This window comes from Stenella coeruleoalba, assembly GCF_951394435.1.
Source record: "Stenella coeruleoalba genome assembly, chromosome: 14".
Classification (NCBI taxonomy): Eukaryota; Metazoa; Chordata; class Mammalia; order Artiodactyla; family Delphinidae; genus Stenella; species Stenella coeruleoalba.
This window is the reverse complement of record NC_137160.1, coordinates 78,474,110-78,498,641: the sequence shown is the minus strand read 5'-3', so window position 1 is coordinate 78,498,641 and position 24,532 is coordinate 78,474,110. Positions and strand designations below refer to the sequence as shown.

Sequence of the window (24,532 nt, the reverse complement as noted above, 5' to 3'; positions counted from 1 at the left end):
ATGAGGGCAGCACCCAGGCAGGGCAGTGGCCTGGTGGAGTTAGGGAATTCGCTAAATTCAGCAGACGGAGCCAATAAATAAGTATATTGAGGATTGTTTTTCTCACTGCCTGAGAAGAGTGATACAAATGTGGGGAGGGAAAATGCTAGAATAAACCCCATGGTGTTGGATTGGGATTAGAGGTATCAGTTATCAATACATATAAATAGCAAAATAAATATAGGTGCAGATTTGTGTATCTACGTATTCACATATGCATTGCTCATACATATGTTGCCTAGGCTGTCTACTAAGGGGACTGGAAATGATGACACCCCGGTATCAATAATCTCACCAAGTACCCAGATCTTGGCTTCTGAATACCATATTCCGCTCAGAGGAACCAACACTCCTTGGAGAAACGATGGATTCCAGGGTTGGGTCAGGAAAAGAATAAGATGACCCTAGAAAATTTTGTGGTGTCAGAGAGTAAGGAAGTGCTCAAAGAATGATGGGGAACGTGTCAAAGTGTACTTCTTTCTTTTGTGTGGTTTTCCATACCTGTGTAAAGAGAACAGTTAAAACAAGTCGTAAAATAAAACGAGAGACATGAAAGTTCTATGGATGTCTTAGTTGAGAGCCCAGCTTTGAAGTCTCAGTAGGTCAGACCCTATTCATTCAGAAATAAGCTAGAGAAAAAACATATTCTTTTTGAAATTTTCTATTCTAACACTCGGAATTGAGATTCTAAATGAAAAGCATTCTAGGTACATTAGCATAAGGTGATTTTTGTGCCGTTATTGCAATAGAATGTGGGCTGATCAAGAATGGCAACTTTGGGACTTCCCTGGCAGTCCAGTGGTTAAGACTCCGTGCTTCCACTGCAGGGGGCACGGGTTTGATCCCTGGTTGGGGAACTAAGATCCCACATGCTGCGCGGCACGGCCAAAAATATAAATTAATTTAAAAAATCTCCGTTAAAAAAAAAAAAGAATGGCAACTTTCTCTTTACTAGTGAGGTGAATAAAATTAACGTTAACTTAAGCACCAGTTTTCTGATTTCTTCCAGTGGGCTTCAGTGTCAGGTGAGCTCTCCTCGATGGCAACAGGGATGCCCCGCCAGCTCCTGGCTTCGTTGGCGCCCTCCTGACAATTCCAGTGGGAAGTGGGAGCTGTCCTCTGAGTGCTTGGGAAGGGTTGATGGGGAGGTTTCTCGGCGGCCCAGCCTGGCTTACTTGTTACTTCTGCTCCAAAGGCTGCAGCCAGACCTGGGTCACATGCCCACCCTGCAGCCCGGTGGTGGTGGGGTGGGTGGGTGAAGCCAGCCTCACCTCAGCCATATGAACTGGGAGCCGAAGAAGGAGGCTCCCCAAAAGAAAGCTGAAATAGTCTTTGTATGGAGACCAGCTAGACAGAAACAGGTGCCCGCTGCTGTCATGCCCTGCTCCAAATGATGTGATCCTAGAATTCTGGGACCGCCTTCTTGATAAATATTGGCTGACAGGTGCTTTAAAATGTCAAAAGCATTTGTATAACTAAGGATTTTTATTTTTGTTTCATTGAATTATCTTTATTAAATAGCTTTTAAATCACAAAAATGAAACATGCTTTGAGTAACTATTGAAACAAAGCAAAAATATATAAAGAAATACAACCGTTTTTTTCTCACCCCATCTATGGAGCTTCCCCATCCCAACTTAGCAGGCTGGGTGTGTCTTGCACACTTTTTTCTCTGCTCATGCACACCTGTTGCCTTTCTTTTGTTAATGTTGTTAGTTTTTACATAATAGGCAATAAAAAAAAAAACCTTTCCTTTTTCATGGCATGGCATCCCTCTAGAAGCATAGGTTCAGGTCCATCTCATTTTATTTTATTTTTTAAATTTATTTTTTGCCCACACCAGGCAGCATGCGGATCTTAGTTCCTGGATGAGGGATCGAATCTGTGCCCCCCTGCGGTGGAAGCATGGAGTCTTAACCACTGGACCTCCAGGGAAGTCCCGGGGTCCACCTCACTTTAAAAGTATTTGTTAATTTATGAATACTTGCATGTGACTTAAGACTGAAATAGTAAAAAAGTGGTTAAACAAAATGTTCCTCTCACCTCTGTCCCCCTCCCTCCCTCTTTCCTTCCCTAGAAGATTAGGGATCTTTCCAGAGAGCGGCTGCATTTACAAAGATACACAAATGTAAACATTTCCCACATGAATGAGAGAGTATTTATTTTTATTTATCAGCATATCTTGTCTTAGTACACAGCACACTTCCTCTTTTTGTTTTACAGCTGCATAGAGTTCCGCTGTGTGCGTGTATCCTCATTTATGATGAGTCTCCTACCGATGGCCCCTCAGGGTGTTTGCAATCTTTTGCCATTGCAAACAGAACTGTAGGAAATATCCTTCTCCACAGTCATTTGGCACAGGATGGGGTGTCTGTGGGAGGAGTTCCTACAAGTGCAACTGTGAAGGTCAAAGGATTGGTGCAGTGGAGATGTGGATGGATACAGTCCAAACCCCGCCCCCACTACACGGGTACAACGCACGCCGTGCTCCCCAGCAGAATCTTGGAACCTGCCTGTTTGCCCATCTTCACCAACACAGTTGGGACATGAATGGAAACTGGGTCTCACTGCAGTTGAACCGGTCTTTAAAACACGGAGTTGGGGTGCGGAGGGGACATTGGGGAGATGCTTGCCTCTCCTCCTTGTGGCAGTGCCTCTGAGACATGTCCTCTGTTCTCTGTGTCTCCGCAGAGCAAGCTGGTGAAGTACTTCAGCCGGCAGCTGTCCTGCAAAAAGAAGGTAGCCCTGCAGGAACGCAATGCCGAGCTGGACGGCTTCCCCCAGCTCCGGCACTGGTTCCGGATCGTCGACGTGCGGAAGGAAGTCCTGGAGGTGACTGGAGGCGACCCCTGCCCTCTGCCCCTTACTGGCCGGCAGCCAGCCCCCTCAGGCAGTGGGTGTTTGGCTGTGTCTGGCTCATAGTAGGACTTAAGTACGCGTTGGATGCGGGCACGGAGCACCTCTGATGCTGTCTGAATGGGGTCATTAAGAGTGTGGTTCTAGGGACTTCCCTGGCGGTGCAGTGGTTAAGAATCCAGGCTTAGGTTCGATCCCTGGTCAGGGAACTAAGATCCCACATGCTGTGAGGTGTGGCCAAAAAAAAAAAAAAAAAAAGAGTGTGGACCTAGAGTCAGATAGACCCTCTTTCAGCTCTGCCTCTTAAGGACTCAGCCTCCTGGGCCAAATCACTTTACCTCTTAGACCAGTGCTGTCCAGCAGAATGTTGTACTATGGTGGAAATATTTCATATCTGTGCTGCCTGATGTGGTAGCCACCAGCCACATGTAGCTACTGAGCACTTGAATTGTGGTTAGTGCCTGTGACTGAGGAACTCAAGTTTTAATTGTATTTAATGTTCATTAATGTGGCCAGTGGCCACCATACTGGGCAGCATATCTTAGGACATTGGTTTTCTCATCTGTTCAATGGGGTAATGGTTGTCTCCTCTTCTTAAGTAGTTGGCATGATAAAATAAGATGATCTGTGTAAAATGTTCAGCCCATAGTCTGCAACCTAATAGTACCCAGGAAATGTCAACTTATTATTGTTGTTGCTGTTACTGAAAACTTTGGAAGTAATAGGTTTTCTAGTGACAAAATCAGAACACCTGTTGTCTTGTGTCCACGCTCCAGGAGTGGATCACCTCCTTAAGGTTTCAAGGATGGTGAGATTTCCTTACCCTCTGGGATCTTGGGTCCCCCCTTGTTTTCAGTGAGTGGGTGGAAACTTTCCTAATAAAATCAGCTCTCATTCATTGAATCTTCAGTGCCAGGCATAGTATTGAGGGTTTTACATGCAGGATCTCAACTCTTGAGACTGTTCAGACCCTCACAACGACCTTTTGAGGTAGGTATGACTTTTACCCCATTGTACAGAGCAGGAAACCGAGGCTAGAAGATGGAGGGAGTTGCCCTGCTCGTGAGTGGGCGGGGCTAGCAGGAAACCCCAGCTCAGATGGACTCCAGAGTGTGAAGTGGGAAGCACGGTGCTTTCTCCTCGTTTTCCTGTTGGGGGGCCTCCCTGAGCTGGGGAGAGGGCGTTCTGGGCGCCCCCCTCACCTGCAGGACCAAGTGCCATTTCTCAAGGCACCCCCTGCTTCCTGCTCAAAGAGGCCTGGAAGATCCTTTTGTCTTTTTAGACCTTGTTCCCAATGTGATCTTGCCTGAACCTGCTACATATAACAGTCCTGAGCTGGGGGTACAGAAGCCTCACATTCCCCTCTCCCCCCTCCGCCTGCATCTTGTGCATACGCACCAGATGGTGTAGGAGTCTCTGTTTCTTAATATCATTCCCAGGATGGCGGTTTCGTGTGAATATCCTTAAAATGAAAGGTCCCATAAAAGTACAGACAGTACATTTTATTTGCATGGCTCCATACATGTTTCAGAGGCTTTCGGGACCATTTATTTATCAATTGAGGCGAATAAGACCGAGACAAACCTTCAGGGGTTGAAAACTAGTGGCCCTCTGCTGTATCTTGTATCTGAGGCACAGATATTTTTTGTTTGTCTTCAAAATTATTCTTGAGCCAGTATTTAAGAGTTGGAAGAGTCTGCATAAAAAACTCAGATCTTCGGCTTCTCTCGAAAAATCGGAATTGCTGACCGCACAGAACCGAATTCCTGTCTGGTGTCAGTGAACCGAATTCTGCTGCCCCTTAGGATCCCGCAGGCTAGTCCTCAGCTTTGCTCATTTACATTTACCTGGCCTGCAGGTGCCTGGGCTCTGGCTCTTGTCTTAGTCTATGAGAATCGAGTCCAAGGCCACCAACCAGGTGGTGTGGACGGAGCTGGGTTTCCAGCTCTCTGTCTGCAGCTCACGCGTTGTGTCCCCCAGGCGGCCCCCTTCTGTGGAAGAACCAGCAGTATGGAGAAATCTCCTAAGTGAGACTGCCTGGGTTCACACTTACTCACAGTGTGACCCTGGGTGATGGTGGTCTGACTTCTCTGAATGCCAATGTCCTAGTTACAGACTGATGATTATGGTAAAAGTACCTGCTTTATGCGGTCTTTGTGACCTTTAGAGAAAATCCATGAAAAGCACTTAAAACAGTGTTCTATTTCAATTATTATTATTATTATGAATAAATCGAACAGAAGTGCCTCTCCTCTTTTGGGCCAAGCTAGTTAAAGCCTTCTCCATTTTTTTCTGTCATTCTTCCTGCTGTGATTAGTGTGTGTGTGTGAACCGTAAACTTCAGTGTAAATTGAGTATTTGGAGGGTAAATTATAGGATTAAAATGCACAAGTGGATCTTGCAGCAAAGAGGAGAATTCTTTTATGTTGTGAATCATCCCTTCTAAATGTAATTCAATTCACACTTTCAGATCCTGGTGCACCACCTTGCTTAATGTGGACTTCCCTGTAACAGTCCCTATTTGAGGAAGCTGCTATGTGACTCATTACTGTTCTTTCTCTGCCCCTGACCTAGTGAGTTGGAGAGGCACTGATTGGGTTTCAGCTTTTGCCCGGCAGCTTTTTTTTTTTTTCCATAGAATTTTTGTGTCGATGCAGTTTTCATCTTTCTGACTGCCAGATTAAGGCGGGGGCGGGGTGGGGCAGGATGGTGTCTCATTTGTTTGTAATACACAGGTATGGCCACAAGAGGGCGGAAGTACTCCATAATATTGCCTTAGAATCGCCATTCTTTGCTATCTAAAACTCTTATTTTAATAATAGTAATAATAATAATAAATGTAAAATGTTGGTTACCAATAAGTGCTATAATGTGAAGGCTGTTTTTTTTTAGATGCGTAAATATAGAAGTTTGACCAATTTCCAGGTGTGTCCATATTGTGGTGTATAGGGACACACTGCTTCGGGGAAGGGAGGGATGGTTGCTGGCGGTGGTGAAGGGACACCTGACCAACACAGTTATAGCCGGCAATCCTACCTTTCCTCCAGCCCATCTCTTCAGCGGTGTCCCTTTCCCCACTCTATGCTGTACTCCACTTCGTCTTAGATTGCAAAGTCTTGCCCTATCGGGCTCAGACCCAAATCCCGTTTGATTGACAGCACTGAACCACCTACGGGGTTCCAGCCCCCCTTTCCCCTTAGGGTTCCTGAACCCCCAATCTGAGCCCTAGAATGTGTGGCTGGGAAAGAGAGAAGAAAAGGGAAAGGAGACCAGCCATCAGGAGACTTGGGCTGTCCAGTTTTCTCTGCTCTTATTAGTTCACCCTGGATTTGGGACAAATCATTGCAGTCCAAGCCGGGCAGGAGGCATGGAAGGCCTTCCAAGATGAGTAAATTGGAGCCCTGCCTATAAGGAGTTCAAAAACTGCATGGGGAGACAGGTAATTAACAGCCACCATTTACAGAGCTCCGACTATGTGCTAAGCATACCTGCGACCTTACAGAGCACATGAGCTTAAGATTCCCACTTTTCAGGTGAGTAAAGTGAGGCTCAGAGAGGTTAAGTGATTTGCCCGGGATCATCTAGCTAATGAGTGGCAAAGCTGAGATTCAAACGCAGGCCTGTCTGACCGGAGTGAGGAGACCCAACCGTTATGCTAAGCCGACATCCACGGAGAGCCTGGCCTTCCTCTAGGTACCACTAGAGGGCGACATGGAGGCCTCCCCTCGGGGCGCTTCCGGTCTGTTTACCCTCCTTCTCTCTTCCCTCCGCTAGGAGATCACCCCGGGCCAGCTGAGTCTGGAGGACCTCTTGGAGATGACGGACGAGCAGGTGTGTGAGACCGTGGAGAAATACGGGGCCAACCGGGAGGAGTGTGCCCGCCTCAATGCCTCCCTCTCCTGCCTACGGAACGTCCACATGTCAGGTGAGCAGCCCCAGGGGGATGGAAACGCGTCCGCGACGTGTGCCGCCATTCCTCCGGGTTCCTGTGCCCGCACCTGCAGGCCGGGATGAGGCAGAGCCGGCTCTGGATGGTGCGTACCTCTCATGAGCAGAGGAAAGAGGGGCCTGGAATTTGGAGCCAGAAGAAGTGGTCAGGGCAGCTACTCTTGCCCAAGGGAGACCTTCTGACGTGGTAGGGCATGGGCTTCTGGATAATTAGGGTCCATATATGGAAATATTGGGCGTGAGTGAAAGACTAGGGTCTTTTTTTTGCTCCGCAGCATGTGGGATCCTCCCGGACCAGGGCTTTGTGTCCCCTGCATCGTCAGGTGGACTCCCAACCACTGCACCACCAGGGAAGTCCCTAGGGTCTTTTTACCTTATACATTGGGAAGTGCCTTTGTATTTTGGCTCAGCATCTAACTTCTTATTTTTCTTTTTCCATAAATAATATACATTCATTGTAAAATAAATTAGAAAATAGATTAAAAAAAAAAACCAACCCAAGTCCCCACCCTCTACTGTTATCATTTTGGTATAATTTTTGGTATAATTCTTCCTGACAAATGGGTATGTGTATAGTTTCTCTAAACAATAAATGATAAAACCATGAAGCTAGGATTATCCGTACATATTATTTTGAAACCTGCTTTTTTCACCTAACAAAATAACCTCTGATTTGTTTTTATCAGTTTGAGGTCCAACATTGTAATCTTTCTTTGCTATTTTTCATTAATTTCTCAAATACCTGTTTTCCCTGATTAGCAGGACACCAAACATCATTCTGATTGAGGTTTCCTGCTTTCCTCTAGCCTCATGATTTTTCCACTATCTCTGGGGCCTTTTCAGTCCTAAGCGATCAGCTCTGCAAACAGCCAAAGAAAAGCTTACTGGTCCACCTGCATGGTTGTTTCAGTTCCCACCACAAGGAGTCACTGTTGAGCACTAGTCTGGCACTGATAAAGTCAGGTGGCTGTTCATCTATAGGTGCCCTAGCTGGATTCAACATGCAACGTTCAACGAGTATTTGTGGAGTGATTATGTGTGCCAGCAGGGCTGGGCATACGGAAGTGGACAAAAAAGAACATGTTTGAAACAGGTCATTGGCCCAGCTCCCCCATGCACGCCCTTTTGGATTCTTTCTTGCTAGCAGACTAATGATGGCTACGATCATCATCAAATAGCCCTGAATTGAGGGCTCTTCTGTCATTGAAGCATGTTTGGTAGCATTCCTGGCCTCTACCAGTAGAGGTAACGCTAGATACCAGTAGCGCCCCTGCCTCATCCCTGTCATGACAAACAGAAATGTCTCCAGATGTTTCTAAATGTTCCAGGGAGGGTGCAGAATTACCCCTGGTTGACTAGCTATAAAGGTCATGTTATTCTTCACTCTAGTACAATGCTATTGACTCACCTAATATTCACATAGTTAAAAAAGGCCGCTCAGTCACTCAGTGCAGGCAAAACCTGCTTCAGGGGGACTTCTTCTCTCTACCTACTGTGAGAAGCAGCTGGGAATTTTCTCGCCTTTAAAAAATTGCACTGAACTACAATGTTATATCATAAACACCTTCCTTTGTCAATAAGTGTATTTCCTGCTCATTTTTAACGCCTGAAATCTGCCACCATTTATTCCACCGGCCTCCTATTTCTAGAAATGTAGGTTGTATCCATTTTTTTTCCTGTTATAAGCATTGCTGCAGTGAACAACTTTGAGTGTTAACTTTGGGTACATCCTTGGCGATCCCTGTAGTGTGAATTCATAGGAGTGGAGTTCCTGCAGCAAAGTGTTTACATATTTTAAGACTTCTGGTGAATGTCGCCATATGGCTTTCCAAAAATTCGTACCAATTTATGCCTCTCCCTCCCACCGCCCCCCACAATGCATGAGAGTGAGCATTTGAGGTTAGGTTCTTTTTTTTGTTTGTATGTTTGTTTTTTTAAACATCTTTATTGGAGTATGATTGCTTTACAATGCTGTGTTAGTTTCTGCTTTATAACAAAGTGAATCAGCTATACATATACATATATCCCCATATCCCCTCCCTCTTGCATCTCCCTCCCTCCCTCCCTATCCCACCCCTCTAGGTGGTCACAAAGCACCGAGTTGATCTCCCTGTGCTATGTGACTGCTTCCCACTAGCTATCTATTTTACATTTGGTAGCGTATATATGTCCATGCCACTCTCTCACTTCATCCCAGCTTACCCTTCCCCCTCCCCGTGTCCTCAAGTCCATTCTCTACGTCTGTGTCCTTTATTCCTGTCCTGCCCCAGGTTCTTCAGAACCTTTTTTTTTTTTTTTTTAGATTCCATATATATGTGTTAGCATACGGTATTTGTTTCTCTCTTTCAGGCTCACTTCACTCTGTATGACAGACTCTAGGTCCATCCGTGAGATTAGGTTCTTAATTGCTTTTCAGAGTTAATATCTTCTCTTCAGAGTTGCGCTACTGAGTTTGGAAAAGTTCTTATAAATGAGCTGGACCTCAGTTCTTCCTGAGAGAGGGGTTTATGTCACCTCTCCGTGGGCTGGGCCATCATCCTTTGTAACATTCTGGGCTTGGTGAGACCTTGAGAGGGCCTCTAATCGGGTATTTTTCAAAAATTTTTTAATCAAGATACACAGTAACAAATATGATTTATATTGCAACCCTGTACACACACACACATACACAAATACACATGCATGTACACATTCACATATACAACTAAAAGGAGTTTCATGAAACAATACTCATTCTTACTATACATGATATTTTATACACTTTTTTCTATTTTATTCCATGTCATTTGCCGAATGCTGGTGATGACCCACCACGTTGATTTCACAACCCACTTTTGAACTGTGAGCCATGGTTTGCAAAAAACACTGACATAATCAATCCTCCCGCCACCACCAACCCTTCCTAGGCAGCTGAGATTCCTTTGACGATGTCCTACCTCTGATGCCACCCTTTGAGCCACTGGGACCTTGAAAGCAGTGACCAAGGGCTGTGCTCATGCCCAGATTCCTCCAGCGCCAGGGTCAGCCTGGAGAGAACCTCAACTCAGTAAAGCACTATCCACTCAGCTCTGAGTCTCCTTAACATCGTACTCTACTTCTGTCTTTCCTCAATGTTATGGTGCCACTCTTCACATTTTAAGTTTAATTTAAACTTTTTTAAGGAGTGTTTTTTTTTTTTTAATGGATACCTCTCTTCCTTAGTAGCCTTAAAGCTGCAAGAGGGCAGGGATCATACCTGTTTTTATACACCATTTTGTTCCCAGCTACATATCTAGCCCATAGGAGGGACTCAATAAATATCTCTGAATCAATACACCTTCCCGCTCATGTAGCCCAGGAAAACTCCCCAGTGCCTTAGAACAGTCCTTCTTATGGATTGCAAAGCACCTCAGGATCTGGTTCCCATTTGGAAGCCCACTGTTCACATTTCCCCCGCAAGCCCTAAATATCCAATTAATCTATTAGTTACTTAGGGTTTCCTAGATCAGACATGGATTTTGCCTCTTGGTACTCACCCCTCTGCCTAGAATTCCCTTCCCCTTTGTCCTCCTGGTGAATCCCTGTTTATTCTCAGGCCCAACTCCTGCCTTGAAGCCTCTGCACTTTGTTGAATGAAAAGTTTTGTGGGAAAGCCGCCTGACATGCTTGCTACTGATCTCCACCAGGGGGAAGCAGTGAGCCACCCTCAAAGGATTCTTGCTTTAAATTCTCTTCGTTCAAAAATTATCATTGGTGGGCTTCCCTGGTGGCGCAGTGGTTGAGAGTCCGCCTGCCGATGCAGGGCACATGGGTTCGTGCCCCGGTCCGGGAAGATCCCACATGCCGCGGAGCGGCTGGGCCCGTGAGCCATGGCCGCTGAGCCTGCGCGTCCGGAGCCTGTGCTCCGCAACGGGAGAGGCCACAAGAGTGAGAGGCCTGTGTACTGCAAAAAAAAAAAAAAAATTATCATTGGTTTCTTGAAGCTTCGAACTATCTTGGGAGCTGGCTGGTTCCTGTCATTTCCTGCCCTTCACCTTAACCAAAAATGTTATCCTAAACTAGAGAAAAAAATAAGTGTCTTTTGCACTAGACTCTCGTTTCTTGAGAGTCTTACCATATTCAGCTTGGTATTCCCAGCTCTCAGCCAGAAAGCTGGAGTCTCCTACAGTGATAAAATCAGATATTTAAAATTCTGGTGTGTAGTGGGGACTCAATGCACGTTTGTTGAGGGACTGAAAGAATACAAGTTGTGATGAGAAACTCGTATGGAAACCAAACATATGGAGACAAGGAAGCTTTATGTCTGGCCAGGAATGCATGTAATCTCAGTCTCTCTCTTTCTTAGAGCATAGGGGCAGCTTGATTTTAGAGTTGTTAACTCTAATCTTAGTTTTCCTCCTTGGGTTTTGGGGCTATCCTTATTTCCCAGTGCCCAAGGAACCCCAAAGATAGGAAAGCTTAACCCTTTCATCTCTTCTCACATCTTGTTAGGTCAGCCTTAGCCGGACACCAAAGAATGTGCGATCATTCCTTCAACAAGCTCCAGGGACCCCGAAGCCAGGATATCCCAACCATTCCTTATCACATCAGCTATGGCCTGAAACCACAAACATTCATCCACTCATTTAACAAAGTTTATCGAATGCCTACAGTATGCCAGACACTGTTCTAATCTCTGAAAATGTGTGCTTAGATGTCTGTCCTTATGGAGTTTACATTCTAGTGGGGGAGACAGGCAATAAATTATATCATAATAAGCATGTACATTAGAAAGTGTGTTAGAATAAGCGCTGTGGAGCACTTCAAGGCTGGAGACCTCAGGTAGGAAGACCACGGGCTCCCTTCCTGACCCTTCCTTTGCTGGGTCACAGCTGCCCTGTCAGAGGAGAGCCTGGTGGGGGCGTGGCTCAGGTATCAGAGCGCTGTTGCCGGGACTGTCTCTTTTCTGATGTTTGCTCTTTCTCTCTATGCTGTTTCTTGGCTTTTTGATTATTTTTAGCCTACTAATGTGTGGTCATTTGTATCTTCACTTTCCGAAGGAAAAACCCAGGTTCAACGTAATGGAAGACCCTGCTTTTCTCCCTCCCTCTCTCCCACCCCTCCCTCCTGTACACATGTATCAAGCACTCACTGCACATCTGGTACTGTACTGGGTTCCAGGGCCTGATGACTTTCTTGGGGCTTCAGGGTAGAGCTGAGACCAAGAGGAGGAAGGGGGAGGTCTCCTAATGACCGGGGGGTGGTGGGAGCACATCAAAGTGTATTGCTTCCGCAAGGGAGCTCGGAGCATCCCAGGCGTGGAGAGACCAGTGTGGCTGCCCCACTGGGAATGCTGGGCAGAGAGGTGGGAGCTGGCGTCAGACAGGGGGCAGGGCCAGCCGCCACGGTGGGCCATGGCCCAGAGCTTGCATGGCAGGGTTTTGAGTAGAAGATGCCTGGATTACTTGTCCAGTTTTCAAACAAACACCCTGGCTGCAGAGTGGGTGGGTGGCTTGGAGTGAGATGCCAGGAAGCGTAAGAGGAGCCCAGGGTGCCACTGGCAGACAGGTGTCCCGGGAGCTTGCTTTGTTGAGCCCCCCTCCAGCTCCTCCTTTTGAGTTTCGGGGGTGGGTGGAGGGGCAGGGAACTGGCAGCCAGGAGGAAAATAGGTTGCAGAGTGGCCCCGAAATAGGACAGCCTCAGATGCTCTCTGGTATCTCCTCAGTTTGGGTATTGAATGAAGCCCACCAGAACCCCGCCTTCCACTCTAGCCTTCCTTCCACAGGAACAAAGAGTAGGAACCGTCTTGATTGCCCTATTGTTCCAGTTGCTTCTAACTTCGGGAGGGCTGGGCTGGGTGGCGGCGGAAGAGCCGCCGTGTCTGGTGTGTTCCAGCACCACGTCCTCCCCCGTTCTCCAGCGTCCTGTTCTGTGGGTTCTCAGGAATCCCTTACACAGCGAGACTCCGCGTTAGGACTCCTGATTGCAAGCGACAGAAACCCTTCTGCAGACACAGCTCATTCATTCACTATAAATTTCGATTGAACAGCCTTTGTTTCGGTCTCGGTGGGGGACTAGGGACACAGTGGCGGGCAAGGCCAGCCAGCTCCTGTGGACCTTGTGTTCCAGACCCGAGCTGTCCAATATGGCGGCCACTAGACTCCTGTGGTGAATTAAACTTACGTTCATTGAAGTGAAATAAAATTAAGATTTCACTTCTTCCATGGCACGAGCCCCACTTCAAGTGATCTACAGCCACCTGTGTCTAGTGGCTACCCTATTGGCACAGCACGGTTCTAGGTCGTTTCCATCAGCACAGAAAGTTCTGCTGGACAGCACTTTTCTAGAATATGTCGAGAGAAACAATCCACAAGAGAAATAACAAACGGTGATCAGTTTTATGTGTAGAATTAAAATAGGGTGATAACGATGGTGGCTAGGTGGCCAGCTTTGATGGGGTGGCCACAGAGGGAGGGTCAGTCAGAGCTCTACCAGAGAAGCAGAACCGGTAGAATGAATATATTAAGAGATTCATTGCAAGGATGTGGTTAATGTGATTGTGGTGACTGGCTGGGTAGGTCTGAAATCCGTGAGGTAGGCGGTCAGGAAGGGTGGGCTGGAACGATTGGGCATGAGCTGAAGTTGCTGTCCATGGGCAGAGTTTCCTTTTCTTCAGGGAAGCCTTAGTTTTGCTCTTAGCGCCTTTCAGTGGATTGAGTCAGCCCTTCCAGATTATCGAGGGTAATCTCCCTTACTTACAGCCAACTGACTGTGGACTTTAATCACATCTACAAAATACCTTCACAGCAGGAATATAAATTAATAATTGCTTGAATTACTGGGGACTGTGCCTTAGCCACGTTGACATATTGAACTGACCATGACAGTGGGCCTCTCTGGGGAGGTGACATTTAAACTAAGCCTTGAATGACAAGAAGATACAGATATGAGAAGACGGGGGGAAGAACATTTTGAGCAGAAGAAACAGGTCATCAAATCTCGAAAGCACTGTTAAGAAGCGGAAAGAAGACCCACGTGGCTGAACCGCGGGGCGTGTTCGGATAACCCGTTCCTATGTAACAATCTACTCCACAATTTAATGGCTCAAAACAGCGCCTACATTGGTATCTTTCATGATTCCCTGGTTGGCTGGGCTCGGCTGGGCGGTTCTTTGGTTGCGTGTGCTACGGGCTTGACTGGGCTGGAACATTCAAGATGGTACACGTGCGTGGATGGCAGTTGACACTGCTTGTTGGATGGGAGTTCAACCTGGGCTGTTTATGGGGCACCCACATGTTGCGCGTGGCTTGGGCTTCTTATGTTGGAGTGAGCATTCCAAGAGGCAGGAATTGGAAGCCACCAGTTGCCTTAGAAGCTGGTCCTGGAACAGGTACAGTATTGCTTTTGCTGGTGACTCTATCAGTGAGGGATCAGTCAGGGAGCAGAACAACTTGAGGGTAATGGAAAAAGAACTTATCATCGGAGCGCAGACCTTATACAACGCTAGGAGGAGCTGGGGAAGTAACAGTTTGAAAGGACCAACTGGAGGTTCAGAGCAAAGTCTCTAACCTGCCCTGATAAGGGAAGCCAGCCTGGGTTGTTGGGAACCTCTGGAAGCAGCATGTCCAGTTGTTGCAGGAGGACCATGAAGAGGGGCTGGTGTAGATGCCAGTGGAAGGTTATTGGTTCTTTGGAGCTATCGCCTCTGTGAGTTTGTAGGAAGTGTCTGGTGGTGGACCTGAGGTCACTGTTGGTCACCAGGGTCCCCGTCAGGAAGGAAAGTTGGCCGTGGAGCAGGGAAGATGGAGGATGAGCTGCATCGTCCGCACCTGCCGCCTGCTGCCCTTGCCACCCTTCAGAGCAAGACGGCTGCTGCTTCACTTTCTCTGCCCTGATCTGGTACATGTTCACTTTTGGCCAACTCTGACCTGAAACCACAGAGAACAGGATTCCGGAAACGTGGTACCAGCCTAGCCAAGTCGACAATAGGCTAGTACAGTGCAGGGAGCGGGGGTGGCAGGGAGAAGGTGCAGGTGGAGATGCGGGCGGGGACCAGCTCCTGGGGAGCCTCGGAGCCATGGCAGGAAAAGCAGAATGGGAGGCTGTTGGAGGGGGTTTAAGAAGGGAATCGTCTTGATTTGATTTCACTTCACTCATAAGGGAGAGATGGATGGAGCTGGCTTTAGGCAAAGGTCAATCCATCAGTGAGTCTCTCTCCCTCCTCCTTCATCTTAGTTCTGCTTCCCTTGGGGTCAGCCTCAACCCTCCCTATCTAGTTAACTCTGCCTCACTTTCCTCATCTGCAAAATGGGCATGCTGATAATATTTTCCTCATGGCATGGTTGCAAAAAAAGAGTTAATATAAACACTTAGCCTGATGTCTGGCAAATCAAGTGCTTAATATATGATAGCTATGATTATCCTTATTTATTTATTTATTTATTTATGGCTGTGTTGGGGCTTCGTTGCTGCGCGCGGGCTTTCTCTAGTTGCAGCGAGCGGGGGCTACTCTTCATTGCGGTGCGCGGGCTTCTCATTGCGGTGGCTTCTTTTGTCGTGGAGCACGGGCTCTAGGCACGTGGGCTACAGTAGTTGTGGCACGCATGCCCAGAGTTGTGGCTCGCGGGCTCTAGAGCGCAGGCTCAGTGGTTGTGGCGCACAGGCTTAGTTGCTCCACAGCATGTGGGATCTTCCCAGACCAGGGCTCGAACCCGTGTCCCCTGCAGGCGGATTCCTACCCACTGCGCCAACAGGGAAGCCCCATCCTTATTATTCTTTTAAGTCAGCTTCCTCCTGCACACTGCCCCCCACCTCACCCCAGCCCTTCCCTCCCAAGCTGAATCTGCAAAAGTGTATTTTCCCCACAAGCCTCTGGCTGCTCCCTGGGACACAGGACATCCCCCCCGCCACCCCCCACCCCGCACACCAGCCTTTATCTTACAGCCCCGGAAGCAGAGCCCCAGGTCAGCACCCAGTCCAGGGCTTAAGCTGCCCTTCCCGATACAGCCTCTATTTCTGCTTTCTTGCAGGCCACATTCTGGCCCCTCTGTCGAGCCCACCTGCCGCTTCACACAGCCAGCTCTGGCTTTTGTGGAACTGCCACACACACACACCCCGCCCCCCGTCCCGCCCCAATGAGAACAAAGAGAACGTGGCTCCCCGCTGTCATCTCTGATCAGCACCGTGGTTGCACCCAGCAGGTGCTGAGCAGAATTGGGCACAAAACTGACACTGAGCTCGTACTATATGGTCTGCAGGGGCTGAACTGTTTGAGGATTGTGGGTTCCATGTGCACTACACCCGATGAGCCAAGTCAGACCCAGGCGGACTGTTACAGCTTAGAATCAGATCCCAGCTCCTTCTCCCAGGCTCCTGATGTCTCCACACCCAACTACCCTGACCTTCCTGCTTTTCCTTGAAAGGCCTGCCTCAGGGCCTTTGCACGGGTCCTTCTTTCTGCTCCGATCTTCCTCTGGCTGGTTCCTTATCATTTTGATCTCAGCTCAAATGAGACCTTCTCCTGATCCCACCTTCATCTCAGTCACTCACTCATTTCTTCATGGTCCCTGTCACAAACACAATGATTTCGTTTTAAATATTTGTTTCTCTACCCCTTCTCACTAGAACAGTGGTTCTCAGACCTGGATGTGCATCAGAATCCTCCAGAGGGCTCCACTCCCAGAGTTCCCATTTCAACCGGTCCAGGTCAGCACCTAGGAATTGCATTTTTAACAAGTTCCCAGGTGATGCTTCTGCTCCTGGCATGGGGACTACATTTTGAGAGCCACTGTGCCGGAATTGTCCCAGGGCCTGGCTCAGAACTAGAGTGTAAAGAGTAGTTATTGAATGATTGAATGAGTGGTGGTCCATGATAATGGTAAGAGCACATACTGAGTTCTTACCGGGCCAAGGGCTGGCCTGGGTAACTGACATGCAGCGCTGGCTTATTTAATCCTTTCAACAACCTCACGAGGTCCATGTGATTATTATTTCTATTTTCTGGTTAGAAAACTGAAGCTCAGAGTCACAAAGCAACTAAGTACCAGAGGCAGGGTTTGAACCTGGGTCCATCTGACTCCTGTCGAGCCGAGGCTCCCTCATTAGAGAGAGGTGGGGGGAGTTCCCTGGCGGTCCGGTGGTTAGGACTCCGCACTCTCACTGCCGAGGACCCGGGTTCAATCCCTGGTCAGGGAACTAAGATCCCACAAGCTGTGTGGCACGGCCTAAATAAATAAATAAATAAAAATAAAAAACCAGAGAGAGAGAGAGAGAGAGAGAGGTGGGGACAGCTTTCCCCTTAACTCTGGGAGGTCCATCTATCTCCGCTGAAGTGGTTGCCCTATGGGGGTGTTGCAGGGATGTAGCAGCTTAAAAGAGAGCTTGAGATAAAAAGAAATTACTTAAAGCCTGGATGTAACTACCAAGCAACAGCAATATCACCTGTTGACAGAGCCCCTTCTGTTGTAGGAAGTACCTGCATACAGATGACCCCATTTGATCCTCACAACCCTGTAAGTGGTGGGCAGATGAGTACACATTTCACAGGTGAGAAAACTGAGGCCAAAAGAAGGTCACTTTGACCCTCCCACAGTCCCACAGAGTTGGAATTGGAACTGCAATGTCCCATTCCTGATTCTCAGCGCAGATCCCTTTCTGCTGTATGCTGTTGGGGGATGATGGTGGTGGCCATGTTTCCCCTCCACATGGGATCCTCGAACTAGAGAGCTGGGAGCTGCCCCAAGCTGGGTGTGGCTGGGAAATCTCAGAAGCCCCTTGATCTGCTTCTGAGTCCAGGGAGGCTCTTCCTTCTCCTGGCAGGGTTGAGTCTTTCTTGGTGACTGTTTCTGCCCTTCTCAGCTGTGGTCCTAAGAGAGAATGGGAGGCGTCCTTGGCCATATGATGTGTTTGAAAAGTTCAGTAAATGTGCAGGAGGGAAGCAGGAAGGGCAGGGAGGATGGAGAAAAATGTTATTACCTTGTATTGTTATTTGAACCAAGTTATTTTCCCCTCCCCCTAAAATGTCCCAACATTGTGACACTGCATTGCTGGAAACTACGAGAATGGTCCAGTTCATAATAGTCACACTTTTCACTCAGTTTTTTTTTTTTTTTTTTTGCATCGTTTACTTATTTTCCTGATTACTGACTTACAATCTTATATGAGAAGTATCCAGTCTATTGTTTGGGGAAGGAAAAAAAAAGGCTTTGTTTTGACCATAATTTGCATGCTAGTTAGTATTTTAAAGATGGATCCATAGGAAGGAAAAGTCTGGAAGGAAATACACTTGGATATTTACCATAGTTGTTTTTGGAGTAAGGTGACGTTATTTCTCTTTTGCTTATCTGCACTTTCTATCTTTCTGGGCAAGGAACAAGCAATGATGTAATTTAAACAAACAAACAAAAAATCAGAAGGAAAAAAATCTTCCATGAGCCCAATTTGTTTACCTTTTTCTGTACCCACCCCTTTTGTTATTTCTATGATTTCCTCATTGATTAACCCCCTTCTCTGCACCTGTTCAAAAGGGCACACTTCCTGCTGCATCTTCCTGAAGTTAAATTCCCTGTGGCTCAGACAATTCTTGACGATGCTCTAAAATGCAACTTAAATGCCACCACTGCTGGGAAGGCTGCCTAGATTGCCCCTGCTCCACTCTTGTGTTATTCATCCTGCAGTTCTCTTGTAGTTGTTCTGATATATAAATCTCCCATATCAGATAAGAAATTCCTGGATAGCAGGAGCCATCACAAAAATAACAATTAATTATTAAAAGTATGCTCTGTATCAGGTACTGTTCTAAGCTGATTTTAAGGGTAACTTCAGTCTTCAGAACTTGCCCATGAGATAGGAACTGTTGTAGTCCCCAGTTTTCAGATAAGAGAACTAAGGTGCAGGGAGGTGAACCTAGTGACCCAAGGTCACGTGCAGTGAATTGTAGGGTGCCAGGATTTGAGCTCGGGCTGACCACACACTCTTGTTTTTTTTTTTTTTTGCTTCTTTTGTTTTCTATAGAGTACTTAGCACAGTAGCAGAAGTATCATTGAGGGGGAGGTTGAAGCATTTCTAGATTTGCCCCAGGAGCGAGAAGTGAGAAATAGAGAGTAGTTTCTGTCTATATCACTGGTTGGCTTGTGTGGTGGAGATAACAAACAGATAATGAGAGAGAATTCTCTCTAAATCAGGGGTCAGTGAAGTATAGCCCACTGGCCAAATTCGGCCCTCTGCCTGCTTTTGAAAATAAAGTTTTATTGGAACACCGCCATACCCATTTGTTGACATTGTGAAATAAAATTCACATTTAATGGCAAGACAAGAAAAATTTAAATATAAAAAATTAAAGATAACATTCCTTTTTGATCTTGTTAAGAGGCCACGATGACGCTTAGATGTGGATTGTGTTCACTGTCAACAGTATGTCATTTAACGTACAGCCCTCTGTCTCAAACACTTATATAACTGTACCTTGACTTCTAATGGGAATAACAGTTCTTGGAGCTTTCCAAGATGCCATTCCTGTGTTATAATCCTCAATTTGGCTCGAATAAAATTTTCCATTTCTTTCTTAGATCGATGGATTAATTTTTTGTTGACAACGTATTATATTGTCTATGGCTGTTTTCACATGGCAACGGCAGAACGGAGACCGTATGGCCCAGAAAGCCTAAAATATTTACTACCTGGCTTTATACAGAAAAAGTTTGGCTGACCCTTGTTGTAAAAGACCAAGCAAGAAATACTGAGTGTTGGCTAAAACAAATACACAGATGCTCTAAGGCAGGAGAGATCTCAGTCTGATGTTAAGAAGAACTTCCTCTGGGAGGAGGGAAATAAGTACACGATGAGACTGGGGGACATTGACAGTGGAGAGCTCTTCGATGAGGGTGAATTACTATTTGCACAGTGGTACAGCATTACCTGGAGCTGCCCTTTATTGAGCACCTACTACACTAAATCCTCAGGGGAAGAAAGTAAAGGCAGGGAGGATGGACAGGCCCCAGAGAGATTAAGTAACTTGCTCGGGGTCACACAGCTGCTACAGGGTAGAGCCTGCCCTCAAACCCATGCCGGACTCACTAGAAACGCGCGCTTTCTAGTGTTTCTTGCAGTGTCCCATGTACCGACTTTTCTTGTCCGTTTCCCACCAGACTGTGAGTTTTTTGGGGGATGGGGATCACATCTCATTATCTCTTGAGTGCTGCCTGGATGGTGCCCCCGGAGGGTCACTCTCATTTAAGGGGATCTGTGGTTCTCTTTGGGGAACGTGTCACACCATCCCAATAGGATCCTGAATTCGGGGGTGCCTGCACTTCAGGTCTCCCTGCTGCCTCCACTCCTACTTGGAAAAGGAAACCCGAAATGCCTCCCTTCCACCAGTGACACAGACCTGTTGATGTGTCCCACCCCCCACCTCAGCCCTGTCCTTGGGAACAGAGGTCGGTTTAGCCCCATCATCTGATCATCTTCTTACTTTAGCGCTTTTGTTTTTCCCTTCTCCGTCTGGTACTTTGTGGAGGACAAGTGAGGTGGACAAGCTTTGTAATCGGATACCAGGACACCCTGGGTGATGGTGACAGATTGTTTTTCAAGCTCTAACTTCTAAAGACCTTCTGCCTTCATTGTCATGGAAGGCGGAGGGACTGAGTGGCAGGCTGTATTTTTGCTCTAAACCCTAGGCTCCTTGCTGGTAAAAGTTGGGGTCAAATAGCTGGTTGGCTGCAAACACTTGGATGCTTTTTACTCCCAGTATTTATTGCCTTGGACGCCATCTGACCGGGGCCTCTATGTGATGATTCTTGACGACCACCAGGGGGCGCTGCCTGATAATCTTCCTTTAGCTGAGACGCCAAAGAATTTGCTGAAGTGCCACAGAAAAAAATGATCTACATTAAGGTGCAAACTGGAAGGAAGCTCGGTCTAATCACCTCAACTTTCAAATAGGGAAAAAGGAGTTCCTGAGAGGAGAAGGGCTTGACCCATCTACAATGTAGGCTGAATTCCCTGTTATAGAGAGAGCATCTGGGCAGGCTGAGAACCAGGGGGAACTTGTCTCTTTTCCTGGCTGGCCTTACATGAGCTGCACAGCCTCGGAGCAGCTCCTGGTTCCTGCCTGCCTCCAGTCTGCTCAGATGGGGGTCTAGCTGTCACAGCACTCATGTCACTGAAGCTCTTACCTCCGTCTGCCTGCTACACCGAGAAACCAGTTAAGAGAAGATGATGATCTGTAAAGGAGGAAGCTTGAAACGTAGCCTTCAAATAATGACTAGTGGAGACGCAAAAGGAGCTCGGAAGGGACAGTGGCTTCATTCCCTTGGGAGACGTCTGGAAGAGCATGGGGCCAGACATGGGGTAACTCCAGCCGCATGGGGGCCTCCTGGAGGCTGTCAACAGGATGGCTGTGAGAAGCAGCAGGACGTGCTTTGATTGAAATCACTGTCTTGGCCTTTGCCACGTGCCCAGCATTGGGGCACAGAGATAAAAAAGACATAGGCTACAGTTGGCAAGGGGCTGAGCTCCTGGGTTCTTCTTGCAGCCGGCCCGGCCAGTTTGTGGCACAATTGGGAGGGGGTGTGAGTTCTGAGACCGGCATGTGCATCCTGGCTGGGCCACTGGACTGTAGGGAAGCTGGTTCAGCCCCTTCCCCGTCAGAGCCTCTGCCTTTGAAACAGGCATGAAAGTGCCTGGCCGTCTCATGGTTGAGGCACGGAGCAGATGAGATGATGTATGTCCGCCGCGTCGGGCTACCTCTGCTACCTGAGCAGAGCCGCGCTTTGGTCCTTTTGGCTGGAGTGAACTGAGAATCAGATGAACCAAGTGAATGGGCCAAGCCAAAGGCCTCTCTCTCTGCTCCCCAGTTCTGCCTCCAGCCTGCTTCTCGAAGGCAGACTCCTCCAGAGCGGAATGGTCCGAGGGCCCCAGAGCTGGTAAAGCCCACTCCCCAATGGGCGTGGGCAGCCGAGGGTCATGCCAGGACTTCGGTGAAGCCCCCAAGTTTGCCAGAGCTACTGCCCCATGGATGGGGGATGGGCAGTGCAGCCCTCTTATGATTTTGAACAACTCATCACAGCCTTCCTTTAATACATTTGACAGGTTGGAAAAGTTTCCATCATCTTTTATAGAACCGTAGGACTATATTTATTTCCCCAAAGGGAGCAAGATTCTGGACTAAAGGGCTTTTCGGCAGGGTGTCCGTCGGTTTCCACGGGGTCCTTCCTCACTGTGGACTGTCTCCGGGTACGGGGTGGGGGTGATGTGCTTAAAAACAATGATCATCGTTAATCCCATCGGATGTCAGGGTCACCACATCTCAGGCCCCAGGCAGGAGGTCTTCTTGGGCTCCTCAATGATAGCATGTAAAGGGCAGCTCAGGATTTCTCCGCCTTGGCACTGTTGACGCCTCCGGCTGGATGATTCTTTGTGATCGGGCTGTCCTGTGCATTGTAGGCTGTTTAGCAGCATCCTGCTATACCAGTAGCCTTGATGCCAGCAGCATCCGTCCCCCACCCCCGCCTCCACCGTGAAATCAAAACTGCCTCCAGGCATCCGCAGGTGTGCCCGGTGGAGAACCATTGTCTGGACTTCTCCAAGGCGCTGCAGGCTTCGCCCAGCTGATGATGCGCCTGCTCGGACGGTGATGATGAGCATGACAACGATGATGACAAATGAAGTATTCCGAGGCCAGACGGAAGCCAGGAAGGTTTGTGAAGACCGAGGGTCTATAAAAGCACAGAAACCCGTAACTGAGTTGGACTTGGGCTTATCATGCCCAGAGTGTCGTTTTCCCAGGGGTCTTTAGTCAAATTCTCAAGGAACCAGATGAAAGCTAGGAGCCTTGATGTACCATCCTCCCTCCAGCACAGACACACACACACACACACACACGCACGCGCACGCACACGCACGCACGCAGGCGTGCGCTCACTCTCACATGCATAATTCTTCCCTCTCTCCCCAGGGACCTAGTTAAAACTTCCATCACTTTTGCAGGTAAACAGCTCTCCATGCCCTGACCTCTTCAGCCGGGAGAGCCTGGACCAGCCACGTGGCCTCCCTGAGCCTGGGGACAGGACGGACGGGCAATAAACCCTTCCCCCGTGCTTCTGTGTCTCAGGTTTGACCTTCATGCTGGGCCAGTGAGCTGACGGCAGTAACCACGTCCCCACCCCCACCTACAGCTGTACAGTTCACACCGTGGCTTCCGGCTGTGATTGTTATTCTTGCATTGATGCCCGTATCAGCTCAGAGACACCTTCTGGGGATTCTTTGAACATAAGAAGTAGTTCCCATCTTTGTACTCGTCTCTTCTGCCTGTGACACTCTTTCTGGGACTGGCTTCTTCCCATTATTTGCTCTCAGCTCTGGATGTGCTCGCTACCGGGTATTAGTCTGATTATCTTCTCTGTCATCACTCAGGGAAGCTCGGGGGCTGGGAGAACCCCGGGGGAGGGGCTGAACGCAGCCCCAGCGAGTTCCGGGAACTTTCTAGAGGAAGGAACAGCGACACTGAGTTCCGAGGATGACAGGCTGTGTTTGGGCTTCTTCGCTGGCTTCCTGTGTTGATTATTTTGTTTTATTGCCCACCAAATGCCAACTCATAAATCTGCTCAGGGTGTTTTTGTTTTGTTTTTCTGTCAAATCATCCTAGCTCAAAAAAAAAATTTTTTTTTTTTTTCCAATATCTTTTTGGACCATTTTGGGGGCAGTATCTTTCTGGACCATTTTGTGTCGTGAAAGCTGCCTGAAGACTTTCAGTGCCAAAGTCAGTCATGTGCATGTTCTGTTTTTGGAAAGAAGGATGTTGTACGTACAGAAAATGCCAGGACCTGACCCAGCTCCATCCACTTTCCTTTGATCCTTGTACCCATGACCAGAAGGTGAAAGAGGATTTTGAGTTAAATTCCTCCTAAGCCCTGACCATGGGCTTTATTTGGCAAGGCCTTTCAGTTTCCTGGGTGATGCCAGTTTTATGAGGAGACACTGGGCTTTTGGCAAAGGGGAACTATGACATCAGGTTTGGGCCAGAAAAGGTTGGGACAGAAGAGATTAGAGGTTTCGTTATGAAGGAAGGGTTTGGTGTCCAGTGAAGTTTTCCAAATATTCATGCTGCCAATGAATGTGGAAAGGGAGGATTTAAAATGCCCCCATGCCTCGGGTGTCTCTCTCTGCATAGATGTTTGCTCTTCCCTATTGTGTCCAAGGCATTGCTCCATACTTACGATGTGCTAGACACACCATGTGAAAGGATTTTCCATGATGTGTTATCCTTGTAACAACTGTGTAAGGTCAGGGCTGCCCTGTGAAAAGGGAGGAGATGGAGTTCAGAGAGGTGGATGAATTTAGCCAAGGCTGCACAGCATTGGCAAGTCACGAAGCTGGCCTTGCACTTGGGAGTTTGGCATGTAACCACTGCTTTATGCCACACCCCAGGCCCTGAGGAGAGACAGGAAGGGAGGGGCGTTGATTGAGAACCCAGGTGCTCTACAGAAGTCGCTTGGCCAAGGCCACCTGGACTCGGTCAGGTCTGCTTAGACGTGAGTTTTGAGGAACATGAACTCGTTGGGTGACAGTGACCTGTTGGCCCAGGTATCGCTGGTGGGTGGTTTGATGCCCTGGGAGTCGATTGGAGCAGAGCCCGTGACCAGGTTGCGCGTGGCTGGTCCTGGAGGAAGTGGTACGTGAGAGGGAGGGAGGGGTGAGGTGACGTGGGAGGGTGGGGGGTGGGGATGAGGCCTGC

The 24,532-nt window shown here is 48.0% G+C and overlaps 1 protein-coding gene across 1 annotated transcript in view; it reads left to right on the top strand.

Annotated features, from left to right (window-relative positions):
• Window positions 1–24,532, top strand: part of KSR2 (kinase suppressor of ras 2) — a gene marked incomplete at both ends in the record, with an annotated part of 399,245 nt that overhangs the window by 73,869 nt on the left and 300,844 nt on the right. The window contains 2 exons of the mRNA XM_079942603.1: window positions 2,731–2,871; window positions 6,670–6,820. Coding sequence (XP_079798729.1) covers window positions 2,731–2,871; window positions 6,670–6,820 — 292 coding nt within the window. The remainder of the gene's footprint in view (window positions 1–2,730; window positions 2,872–6,669; window positions 6,821–24,532) is intronic.